General features: G+C 39.7%; 2 protein-coding genes across 2 annotated transcripts in view; both read right to left on the bottom strand.

Annotated features, from left to right (window-relative positions):
- Positions 1 to 4569: 4569 nt before the first annotated feature.
- Positions 4570 to 8714, bottom strand: LOC111659703 (N-acetylneuraminate-9-phosphate synthase-like). Its single transcript, XM_023412712.2, has 6 exons — positions 8362 to 8714; positions 7043 to 7258; positions 6866 to 6965; positions 6449 to 6603; positions 5706 to 5972; positions 4570 to 5568 (listed from the first exon to the last, which is right to left on the bottom strand). The coding sequence occupies exons 1-6, from the start codon at positions 8491 to 8493 to the stop codon at positions 5359 to 5361; spliced, it is 1080 nt and encodes a 359-aa protein (XP_023268480.1). The 5' UTR covers positions 8494 to 8714; the 3' UTR covers positions 4570 to 5358.
- A 172-nt stretch (positions 8715 to 8886) lies between these two features.
- The window catches only part of LOC111659704 (N-acetylneuraminate-9-phosphate synthase-like), an 11105-nt gene continuing 7499 nt past the window's right edge, over positions 8887 to 12492 (bottom strand). The window contains exons 5-6 of the mRNA XM_087175742.1: positions 10545 to 10811; positions 8887 to 9964 (exon numbers count right to left, since the gene is read on the bottom strand). Of these exons, the coding sequence (XP_087031868.1) occupies positions 9779 to 9964; positions 10545 to 10811 (453 nt within the window). The 3' untranslated portion in view covers positions 8887 to 9778. The remainder of the gene's footprint in view (positions 9965 to 10544; positions 10812 to 12492) is intronic.

Below are 12492 nucleotides of genomic sequence, written 5' to 3'. Positions count from 1 at the left end.
TGCATGATATCTGTATGTATTAGAGTTGTATAACTTAAACTTAACTTAAACTTACTTACTTAGGTTAAATGAGGATGTCAAATAGAGAGGAAGAGGCAGAAGAGATATTTTTAAATGAAACTTTACTCTAGCACATCTTCATTTTGGCATATTATTTAGATAACAGTTATTGATACCTTTGCAGAGATTTTTATATGTATATTCCTGGTTATTATGAATGTGTAGTTTTTTGATATGGTGGTTTTACGGAATTAAAAACAGACAGAGAAAATATAGTCCAATAAAGTAGACAGGTACAGTTCTTGGATAAATTAATAAATTTCAAGTATGATAACAACAAAACCCCTTCCCACCCCCTCTCTCAGAAAATAAAAATAAAAAAATAAATAAGCAAAATAAAGTTAGGGCAACATTCTCAGTAATATTTCAACATCTCCACTGCTAGCTTCAAGAAAGAATGGGTCTGTGATGGGGATAGATCTATTGTTTGTCTATTGTTGTTATGCTGTTGCACCAGCTTCCATATGCGAAGGAATGTTTAAGGATCGACAGGCAGTTCATACCTCAGCCTCTCTACATGCAGGACAACCATCAGCTTCAGGCCTCAAATTGAGGAGGTGAGTCTGATCTCCACTATTTCAGAATGTCTTCTCAATTACCAGGCAATGCACCAGGACTGTGCGGATGTTATGGTCTAGCTAAAGTTATGGAGTTTTGGACAAGTCCAGAACCGTAATTTTGCACCTATTGCCTATGAATGTGTGAGAAAGTTTTTCTTCAGTATATTTCACCCCTTCTTTCCCATTTTTGTTTGCACTCAACATTTTAGTCATAAACAGCCACTCGGTGGACATGATGCCACCATGCCCTCTGTCTTTCATTTCCCACATGTCTGTAATTGGCTTTGGGAGCAACACCTGCTCTTAAGAGACAATCCTGTATCCTGCATTTATAGCACAACAATAAAGCCTACTGACACATGCTAATATGGACTAACACACAGACAGGCCATCCTCCACATTTTACCAAAAGGAATCAAATTAATAATGTACAAAAATAAACAAAAATCATTGAAGTGCGTGTGTGTGTGTGTGTATGTGTGTGTGTGTACTTGTAAATGCTACATTGTGACGACCCAAAAAAACTATGTTCCTAACAGAGTGAGGACATTTTGGGAACGACAGGACATTCTCACTTTCTGACAGAACTTCAAAAGGCTTTTTGATGGTTAAGTATTGGTTTTAGGTTTAGGGTTAGAATTCAGTTTAGGTTCAGCTTGAGGGTATGGGTTGGGGTTAGGCATTCATTTGTAATGGTTAAGGCTAGGGTAAGGGGCTAGGGAATGCATTATGTCACCGAGTGTCCTTACAAAGAAAGAAGTAGGGTTATATGTGTGTGTGCGTGCATTTGTGCAAGCTAAGGTCAGGTCAGGCTTTACACGTGAGAACTGTAAGCTTCAATAGCCACCTGGAAGTGAGTTCAAATGATCTGACCTATTCTGTTAAGTAGCGTGTCCCTAACACAGCTCCACCTCTACCTCTGCCTACAGGTGCACTACCTGTGTGTGTGCGTGTGTGTGCGTGTGTGTGTGTGTGTGTGTGTGTGTGTGTGTGTGTGTGTGTGTGTGTGTGTGTGTGAGAGAGAGAGTAAGAGAGGTGAAGAATGTGTTTCCTAAGAATATGTAATTAATAATTATTAATTAAAAAAAAAAAAAATCAATGACTCAGTACCAGAAAACTGTAAGATTTTGGCAGTCTGTTGTCAGAATGATGTTTTAAAAAATAAAAAAATAAAAAGCATTACTCCATTTCACTTCCTTCATAAACAACATATTCCTTACTGGGAATAAATCCAACCAGACCTGCCTATTGTTTCTCACCTCCAACTGCTCTTATCCAATTAAACAGGAGCATAGCCTTAATGGAGTGGACCGCTAACTTTCCCTCACAAGCAAAATGTTTCTCTTAATGGATTACAGTTGGTCTCACCCTGCCATGAGCACTTAAAAGATTAAATAGCCTCAAGAAACAGGGGTGTGTGTGTTTTTGCTAAACTCTTGCTCAGAGGATATTGAAGTTAAATGAAAAAACGAAAATACAAACTGTGCTAAAATGGCTGAAAGGTGTAGTGTTCTCTCTATATTTTGTCTATACATACATACACACTGATCAGCCACAATATTAAAACCTGTAACAGATTAGTGTACTTCTACAATGTAGAAAAAGAAGCCAATGACACGGCCTGAGGTGACACTTGGTTTGCTGCAGAGGTTGTTTGACTTCAGTAAGAATTCTTTATTTGGGCCATAGCTTCTATATTAAGGGCTGTGTAAAGTTCTGAAAAGGCTGAACTTGTTACATAACCAACCAAGATAACCTTACCCTCCTTCTAGGTAGGCTGAGGTACATCGTCTGCAGAACTTGAAATACAAATAAGTCTCTTGGCATGCAGAAGAAACCAGCAGACCTTTGGTAGTCGTTTTGGGTTAACTAAACAATACTCTTCTCTCACAAACATATATGAGATCTGTCAGGGGGATGACTTTGAGATAGCTGGAGTTACAGTGACTGAACATAAACATTAGCAAAACCTTGGCTATATAAATATAAACCTTGATTTTGCATCACAGACTAATTTTCGAAAGTCCATTAAATGATTCGATTTTTTTTCTTTTTGCAATTAATCAAGATGAGGAGTCGCCAAGTCATCTCACTGGTAGGCCAGTCAGTGAAAAGTAAAAGAGAATAATGTTCCTCTGTGAAGCTGGGATCAGCAGCAGCTTATTGGCTAAAGCTCCTGCCTGAAATAGCTTCTAAGTTATATATGAGTTCGAGAGAGACCCTTTATCTATGAGCAGGGACAGCCAAGGTAATCGGTCAGATCGGTGACTGGTTTTAATGTTATGGCTGACTGGTGTGTGTGTGTGTGTGTGTGTGTGTGTGTGTGTGTGTGTGTGTGTGTGTGTGTGTGTGTGTGTGTGTGGTGATAGTTGGTAATGCTGCAGTGGTTATGTGCTCTTTGTTTGTACAAAAAAAAAAGCTTGAACTTTTGTTTGTGTTTGTGCAAAATGAAAAAAAAAAATTATATAAAATGATTCAAATAAATATATATTGAAATTATTGAATATAAAGTATGTTAAGTACACTATAAAACCATTAAACCCAAACACATACGTTCAAAGTTCTGACATGGATATCATAGGAATATCTGTTTCTTTTACTATTTCAGTACGTGTTGATACATCTTTCATTTTTTTAACAGATAAAGTTCTGCTACACTGTGATGAGGGTCATGATATCAATGACTGAGATGGCTGGTAATTAGCTTTACATAGCTCTAGCTAGACAGCCAGCCTATACAACCATGACACTAGAGGCCTGAGACTTGTGTCAGACAGACAACTTTGCATAATCCTTGGAAAATCCTGATTCTCAAACACAGAGAAATCCAGACTGAGAACTGGATCAGTCCCAGCACAGTGGCCCCTGCAATTTATATGAAAAAAAAAAAAGAAGAAAACTTTAACCAACACTGTAACAGTCAGATATGGGCTGACACTCTTGCTTGTGTAAATCCAGCCTGTGATGATGTGGACAACAGAGGAACAGCTCTATCTGGTGGTTCAAACACAACACTACTTGTATATTTGATGAAAAGAAGTTACAACTCGTTCTTTTCTCTACATAACAAAATGTAAACTCATTTGTGGGGAGCTGGAACACACAGTGGGCTCATATCCACAACATTTTTCCCACCAGTACTAACTCACATGTTATGACCGGAGAAAGTATTGGAAAGGTAATATAAGGGGATTTTTAAATCTTACTTTAGTCTGTGATCATGAACCTCTCCTCGTTCAATGTGCTCAGTGTTCTGTGTTCACTGGTGAGACAGTCTGAAGATAATCCATGTAACATTAAACTTGCAGTAACAAACAAAGATGGTGTTTGCAGTAAATCAGCTGGAAGGTCTGCAGTGTTGTGATCCACGTCCAAAACATCATCCAAATTTTTTTATTTTATTTTTTTTTTAAATTGGTGAGCCTATGGTGTAAAAGAATTTATACTTTCAAAGGCTTTGAAAAAATCCTTTGAAATTGCTTTCCACTTTTCATGATCTTAATATACACTTAGTTAATTTACACTTATTTTAACTTCGTTGCAATTGGAGGCAAAATCTCATCATAACACAAATAACAGGAGGGAGACATCTGCATTTAGCATCATGACCTCTGCAGCACTGGAGCTAAAAGTATAACTGTCAGTGAGGATGTTATTTGGCAACATCGCTGTCTTTGTATGTCTCTTCATATCCACACAGATCACCTGATCCATCAAAAATAAATAGTTCAAGAACTAAAATGATGTATACTTACCAAGACAATGCACACACCACTTTCCTTTATGTTTTTGTAATACAGTATGTACTAGTATTATATGCTACATAGTATAATAAACGGTAATGCTACTATACAGAATATATTAACTACATATAAAGAACCTGCCATGACAGTTAGAGTACTTTTATGCATGCTTAACACCGACTGACCAAAGCAATGTTGCAAAGAGATTTTGATATCTGATTGAAAATTGATATTTTATTGGAGGCTTCATCTTTTCAGATTATCATAAGATTTCTCAACATTCAGCTTCAACATTTTCCACATGCTGACAACATCCTTAAATGATGGTTAGTGGACCGCGTTGGTGCCAGAAATAAAGACAGAAGAAGCCTGGTTGATGACAAAAATAAGGTTAAACAGCAAGTACAAACACTAACTCATTTTGATTAAGTCATTCTGGTTCTGGCCGACAATCCTGACAGCTCAGTGAGCAGGTACAAAAAGAATACACTGACCGTGTACAGTTCAAAGTATATTTAGTTAACAGTAACAACTGGCTTTTCTGCGACCTCAGTAACTGCACTGCACAAGTACAAAAAGCTGGAACTACTACCGAGCCTCTTGTAAGATAACGGTAGGTTGATTAAAGAGCCTGTTTGCCAGAGCTTGTGTATTATGTAAGTAATAAGTGGCTTTTAGAAAATTAAAAAATGCTTTGGAAATGAAGAGCTGAGGGGGGTGGGGGTGGGGGTGGGGGGTGAGTTATCAGAGCACAGGAACTGTGATGATATTCAAACTATCAGACTCTAATACAATCTCCAATTACAGTATGGTCCATGACTTGAATGTCAGAGATCTCAGCAGCACCAAACAAAATTACCATCACACTCCTGCGGGTGTCATCTTGAGCTCCTTCAGATTTATCCACAGAGGAAACAATTCAATTTCCTCTCAAATTAAGTGCCTTTTTCCTTTTTCTTTTTTTTTTTAACTCATTTTAAACCTCTCTTCCATCCTCAGCACTTAGCCCTTTTTCCGTAGCTGTCCACCACCCCTGGCGTGATGCTGTCGTCCTCCTCCAAGTCCTCCGACACGGTCTTACCGACCAGCTGGAAGATGTCTTCAGCTGCAACACCCATGGGATCAGCCACTTTTACTGCCAACATGTCCACAGTCAGGACGGTTCCTCTGGGGATTTTTACTTTTGCCACCACTGACTTACCCAACTAATGGAAAAAGAAAGAGGGGAGAGACATTAGTTAACATAAAGTTGAAAGAAAATTAGGAAAAGTAATATCTCAAATGTCCTCTTTAACTTTTCTGACCCTAACTCTTATTTTCTTGAAGAAAGAGGAATTCTAACCTTATCATGGCATGGCTTTTCGCAGGGTAGCATCTGCTTGAGGCCGCTGCCCAGTGCCCTCTCCACCAGTCGGATGGAGCGGACCAGCTCGGTTAGCTCAGAGGGCTCCAGTGAGGCTGCGTGGTCACTTCCTTTCCACGTCTTGTCCAAGGTTATGTGACGCTCGATGACCTTTGCCCCAAGAGCTACGGCCGCCACCGAAATACTGATCCCAGACTCGTGTCCCGAGTAGCCAATGGGAATATCAGGAAATTCCTTCTGGTATTCCTGTTGTGGGTGAGACACTCTTCATATGTTATGATGCTCCTATCTAATAATCAGGATATAGCTTAAGTTTGTGAACATTAATAAAAACTAATGGTTATGGTAATTCTGCCTTTTTTGCTGTAAGAGTGGAAAACAGAACTCAGCGAAATCTGGATTTGAGGTTGTAGGATGGACTCAAATTCATACAATATAATTACAGCTTAGATTATGAACTTTATCCAGGTTTTAAAAAGGAAAAAAAAAACTGAATTAGAAAGTATTAGGACAAAATAAATGCTTATCCTAATTCAACTTTAACACAAAAGGTATGGAAATACTTTTACTAGAATCATCTTTCATGTCTTGTATCTGGGAAGATAAACAGTAAAATTTGGATTTGGCAAAACAAATATCTTGCCATCACAACATGGACTTGTTTACTTGAACATCATGACGATGAACCAACATTTGGTAAAATCTGATTCTATTGTATTTACAGTGATCACTCTGAGGTTGACGTCTTCAGCTTCCAGAGGGTAGGCGCTGGTGCACTGCAGGATGGTGAAGTTCTGGTTGTGCTCTTTCACCGTCTTGTAGACCCGACGCATCGTCTCCATGGACTGCATCCCACTGGACACCACCATGGGACGTCCTGACACACACAAGAGGGCAAAAATACGATTAACGTAGAAGGCAAATTGCTATGGCAACACTTTTTTTTACTCTCAGAGAGTCCCAGGAGTTCAAGCAGGAATGTCAAGGAAGAGTAGTCTGAATAAGAATCATACATTAGACACTTGTGGCTTGTTTGCTCATCAAATGGCACATCAGCCAGACTGATAGGGAGCACATTCAAGGTTTAGATCTCTTTGCTTATGGTCAACATTTTTCCAGTAACAACAGTTCACGCTCACCCTTCTTGGCAGTCTTCTCCAGATAGGGGAAGTTGTTGGTGTCTCCAGATCCCACTTTGAAGAAAGGCACATTGAGCTCATGGAGAAACTCCACTGCCATCTAAAGACAGAATGAGTTATGGTTAAGTTCAACTTAAGCCTGATTGAAATGTCATGAAACCTCTCTATCTTTCTTACCTCGTCCATCCCTGAGGCAGTGAAGAAGATCCCCACCTCCTCGGCATATTTCTGCAGTTCCCTGTATTGCTCGTGGCTAAACTCTAGATGGCGCTTGTGTTCACCGTATGTTTTCCCCCATGAGTGTTTGGAGGTGTAGGGGCGCTCCAAGGCTCGCTTGTTGAACTTGTACTCTAATTCACTCTTCTGGAATTTGGCGCAGTCGGCACCACAGTCCTGTGAAGGTGGATATAAGTGAGAGCTAAAAAGAAGATGAAGCCTTTAAATCAAACTAAGTAGTGATGATTTATTTTAAGGGATTCCAATAATGTTTTTGAATACAAGTGATATATAACTGTAAATTCAGAAGATGGTGCTAGAGATCACAAAGAGATAACAGGAGCTTCCTACTAGGTCAGCTGAACACAGTATGATTTTTTTTGTTTAAAAGCAAATACACAAATCAACATGTATGGAAAATAAAATTCACAGTACTAAACTAACATTGGATTAATATATTTACAGCCCTGACAGGCTGCAATACCTGTCAAAACAAAGCAATACTTAGACTATAAAGAAGATGTCATACTGAAGTTTTTGGCTTTATTTCTGAATTTCTTCTTTTTTTTTTTTTTTAAATCTACATTTAATGTCTTTCCACTGCTGCACAAAACTACAGCCAGAAACCAAACTACAGAGGGCACCAGTACACTCCATGCATCTATCCCTTTTTAGTGAACTGAAGGCAGATAGCATCATTACTGTTTTTTTATGTAGCCCAAGGCTGCAACATACTGTGGCTTTGTATAATTATATACATGGTTTTAAGTCAGCAGCCATACCTACCAGTACCTGGGACTAAGGTGAAAATCAGACATATTAGCTTATCTATAATGTTGAAAAAACAGGCATGTACAATGGCGTCACATGAATATAGTAGTCTAGTAAGGCCACTTTTATTACTACTATGTGCGATGCATAAATTTACACGCCAGACTCCATTCACAAATCCGGCAATTTATCATTCTACTACATGGCTCGACATCCTGTTACATAGTCCTTTACCGCCAATTGCAGCTGGTAGCCTACATTAAACACCCCATTATATGCATAACTATTGATTCAAGCTTTAAGCTCGATAAACACACATTAGCTATGTTTATATTTTATTCAAATTAACGATTGAGAGGAGGAAGCTGTGGCGAGCAAGATTGTAAATTGGACGTCATGTCATTCCTGAGTGTGTGCGCGCGTGCGAGCAAGCTGTAGAAGGAGAGAAAGGAAAAACATTCAAAATAAACTAATACGTTGTTGCGTGTGTTTTTTTTTTTTTAAATCACCTTTGCCATCTTGATCATTTTCTTGGCAATCTCGATGTCTCCCTGGTGGTTTTGTCCAATTTCAGCTATAATGAAGCATGGATGGTTACCTCCGATCATTCTACCGGGACACAGCTCAAACTTTAAAGGCATTTTGTTCACAAGAATGGAAACGAAGAGCAACTAGTTAAAATAATTTCTTCACAGAAGACTGTGGTGAGTTGTCTCTGGGAAAAGCCGACCGGAACAGTTTATGCGCTGCACATCCGGGATGTGGGAGGACTTCCTCTTTCGTAGTGAACCATAAATTAAAGCACACAGTACAGGTGAAAAAGTGGACGAAGAAAATGGTAGTCATTCCAGTTTTTGAGCTTAAAATGCAAAATGTATAAACTCCAAAACTAAAACTAAATAAAACCATTAGTTGACAATTTTACACAAAATTTAGTTTAAACATAGTCTTGACTAACTGTAAGTAAGGTGAGACTGGAAAACCCCCAAATCAAATTTGAAAAGATAGAGTTTTGTGAAATGAAAATAAAGTAATCTTATTGAGATCAATTTTATTTGATAGATGAACAACACAGAAACATTAATTACTATTACAGGACCACATCTGGCACCTTTGAAATCAACAGAGATTGCAAGAGAAATCCTAGCACCAGTTGTCTGTAAATTCCCCACAAATACACTATACATATATAGGCACTGCATGTGATTAAAGTGTAGCCTATATATTCAAACATGTAATCACACATCACACTTTTATCATGATTTTCTGCTGGAGAAATTAGGCAGGGACAGATCATTCCAAACAGAGATGATGTTACTATTGAATGAGGGAAATTTACAAGCCAGCTGTGATGCAAATGTAGCTGACCAGCCGATTACCAGCTAATATTTGCATGCATTCTCAGTGACATGCAGATATGTCCAATATTTATCTTGTTAAAGTTGTACAAATCACACTACAGTCATGCAACTCCAGTTTTTGGCTTTTACTGTGAGAATATGTTTTCATTATGTTAGAGTATGTTATTGTGTTAATCCAGAGTTCTGAACTGAGGTGCATAACTGACTTGGCAATACTACACAAATACATTTCCCAACAACACACCCCTTTTAAATAAACTGTCATCATCACTGCTTGAGTAATTTTTCTACGTTGATTTCCATAGATGGCTGTGGTTTAATCCTGTTCAGACCTGACCAGCCTGAGTGTAATTTGCCTTTCAAACCTCTTGTCTTTCTCTTTCACTCAGATACACAGTCCTAATCCTCAATTCTTCTTTTTGGCGTCCCTATCATTCACTCTACTGTATCTCTTTCTGTTCACACTGTAAATCTCACTGTAAATCATTTCCCTGTGTGCCTCTCTCTCTGCCTCTCATCTCTCTCCTTCTATCCCTCTCTCTGTCTGTCTGCCTCTCTCTCTCCCTTATTCTATCATGTTTGCCAAGATGCTGTCATCCTCCTCCACGTCCACTTTGAGCTTCTTGCCCACAAGCTGCTGCATATTCTCTGGAGAGATGCCCTTTGGCTCACCAACCTTCACTGCAAACATGTCCAGGCTCAGAGCCACGCCTTTGCGGATGGCCACCTTGGCCACCACTGACTTGCCCAACTGGAATCAAAAAAAGAGAGGAGACAAACAAAACAAAACCATTGTCATATTATTAAAACTGACAAATTGGGAAAGGAAAAAATATTGGACCATATGATTTCCAGTGGAGCTATTTGATATGCATCTATCTGATCATCATATCAGCTCATATCAGTTGGAGGAAATAATTTAATTATTATTTAACTCTGCTACAGTACACATCATGTTAGGAAAATTACTATTACTATTACTATTCTCTGTTTATTACTTTCACATATTTGCGTTTTTCCTGAACTAAGGTGGTGGTTGTGCACATGCAAAAAAACAACAGGATAGAAACAAAGACTGCATGCACAAAGAAGTGTGTTCATGTGCCCAGAGAGTGATCTGTCACACTCTTGATGGGAGATGGCGGACCATTGTTTGCAAAGACAATTTCTTTATTATTTGAAAAAGTCCCTTTGTTTAAAACTAAAATGGCGTTATATTAAAGTTGGGGGACTTGTGAGCGACAGGTTAAAAAAAGAAAGAATGGCTAAAATGAGAGCAGCTAAAGTGGAGACACCCTGAACTTTAGTCTCTTGTATGGAATCCAACCAACCTTATCGTGGCAGCTCTTCTCGCAGGGTAGCATCAGCTTGACAGGTGATCCCATCGCCACCTCCACCTGTCGGATGGCTCGGACCAGATCTGCCAGCTCTGTGGGCTGCAGGGACGCCTCATGGTCATTTCCCTTCCAGGTCTTATCCAGGGTCACATGGCGTTCCACGACCTTTGCCCCCATCGCCACGGCGGCCACGGTGATGCAGATCCCCTGCTCGTGTCCGGAATATCCAATGGGAACATCTGGGAATTCCTTCTGATATTCCTTCAGGAGGAGAAAGGGAAGAAGTCAAAATTCATTTGCCACTAATGCTTTTAGTGTGTGTTGTGTCTAATGCCTGTTATCTATGTGTTAGGATCAGGTCCCGTTTTCCTGTCGTCTCTGCTGTGTTCCCTTCCCTCTCGTGTTCTGTTTGTCCCCAGTCCATGCTATTGGTGTGTCTGTGTGTGTGTGTGTCCCAGTGCAGCTGAGTGTGGCCTCCTGAGCTTCCTTTTCCCACCAGTCTCCTTCCAAACCTGATATTCATCTTGCCATCAACACCAGTATAAACACACTGATCTCACCATTGTTCGCCAGATCATTCAGTCACCAATAGTGGTATTTTGCCACGTCCAGCTCTGTTTTTTTGCCTGCCTGCCCAGTCCTGATCCCACCTATCTGTCAGAATCCAGTCACCTGTGGCTCTCCACCTGGCTCCACTACTCCATGATGATGGTTAGGTAAAAATAGTATTTTAATCAGTCATCAGTCATTTGTGTATGCCTGCCCCCCACCGACCCCCCCACCCCCACCCAAACACTGCACAATACTGAGGCATAATTAAACCTGTGATATCCTATCACATTCAGGCACTTTGAATGGTACATCATTGTTGAGCGTGTTTCTGATTAGCGCAAGTCCTTGACTACAGAGGTAAACAGACTGCCCCTATACCTGGCCGTAGCCGGTTTGTCTAGTTATACATACCATACCTTTTATCAGATTTCAACTTATGAAACCATCCATCCTGTTTAAGAAAGGATGGGCTACACCCAAGAAGCACAAGTGCTGGCACAGAGACAGAGATAATACATCTCAAGGAAGACTCACTATAGTATTTCTTATAATTCTGCAAAATGCATTAAACTGAACAGCAAGACAGTCACGTGTGATACATCACAATATCTGTGCAATTCAGCAGGGAATCATTCCTCCTAAAAAGGCAGAGTGTTTTTTACAAATGTATACTGTATTTATTCACACACACTGTGAGGCGCTTTCAGTTTGACAATTGAGTAGAGATCAGAGATGTTATTATACTGCACTCCAAACAGGGAGGACTCATTGGACATGACGACCGACTGGGAGGAGACACTTGTTCTTTTGCTCTTACTGCTATCACACTGAGGTTGACATCTTTTGGATCCAGAGGGTAGGCACTGGTGCACTGCAGAAGGGTGAAGTTCTGGTTGTGCTCCTTCACTGTCTTGTAGACCCGACGTATCGTCTCCATGGACTGCATCCCAGTGGACACCACCATGGGCCTCCCTGACACAGACAGATCGGTACATAGAGAAAGTTATGATGTGTGTCATAGGATCCACCACCCTGAATTTATTTTCAAAAAAGTAAGTTTTCTTTACATTTGCAAGCTCAGCCTTGGTTTTCATACTAAGCTATGACAGCATGCATGAACCTTTATTTATAAAACATCACTTTCATCAACATACAGTAAACAATCTGAGATTTAATGCACTGGCTTGTGGTCATATTTTGATTCCTTCTTCTTTTGCATGTTCCCTTAAAAGTTGGAATTTGTTTTCCCTTCTCCTCAGCGCCATCCATGACTCCAGAGACACATTGCTCACATTTTGTGACCTAAATTTGCACTGAGGTAGAAAATATTTGCATAGGTGTGGTCAAAATAGTGCAGGGTTTTACCTCCAAATATGAAAATCAGTTTGAA

The sequence above is a fragment of the Seriola lalandi genome, unplaced genomic scaffold (assembly GCF_002814215.2).
Source record: "Seriola lalandi dorsalis isolate HSWRI2012SDOR001 ecotype SW California unplaced genomic scaffold, Sedor1 jcf7180002054486, whole genome shotgun sequence".
In the NCBI taxonomy this organism is placed as follows: Eukaryota; Metazoa; Chordata; class Actinopteri; order Carangiformes; family Carangidae; genus Seriola; species Seriola lalandi.
The sequence above is the reverse complement of the archived record's forward strand: the minus strand, read 5'-3'. Positions and strand labels throughout refer to the sequence as shown.

What these genes read in the sequence shown, in the direction of transcription:
- LOC111659703 (XM_023412712.2), bottom strand. Translation starts at nt 8,493, where the DNA reads ATGCCTTTAAAGTTTGAGCTGTGTCCCGGTAGAATGATCGGAGGTAAC. An exon ending in TCAACCTCAGAGTGATCACT is followed by an intron (nt 5,973 to 6,448) that starts GTAAATACAATA and finishes CACCCACAACAG; the next exon opens with GAATACCAGAAGGAATTTCC. An exon ending in AAAAGCCATGCCATGATAAG is followed by an intron (nt 5,569 to 5,705) that starts GTTAGAATTCCT and finishes TTTTTCCATTAG; the next exon opens with TTGGGTAAGTCAGTGGTGGC.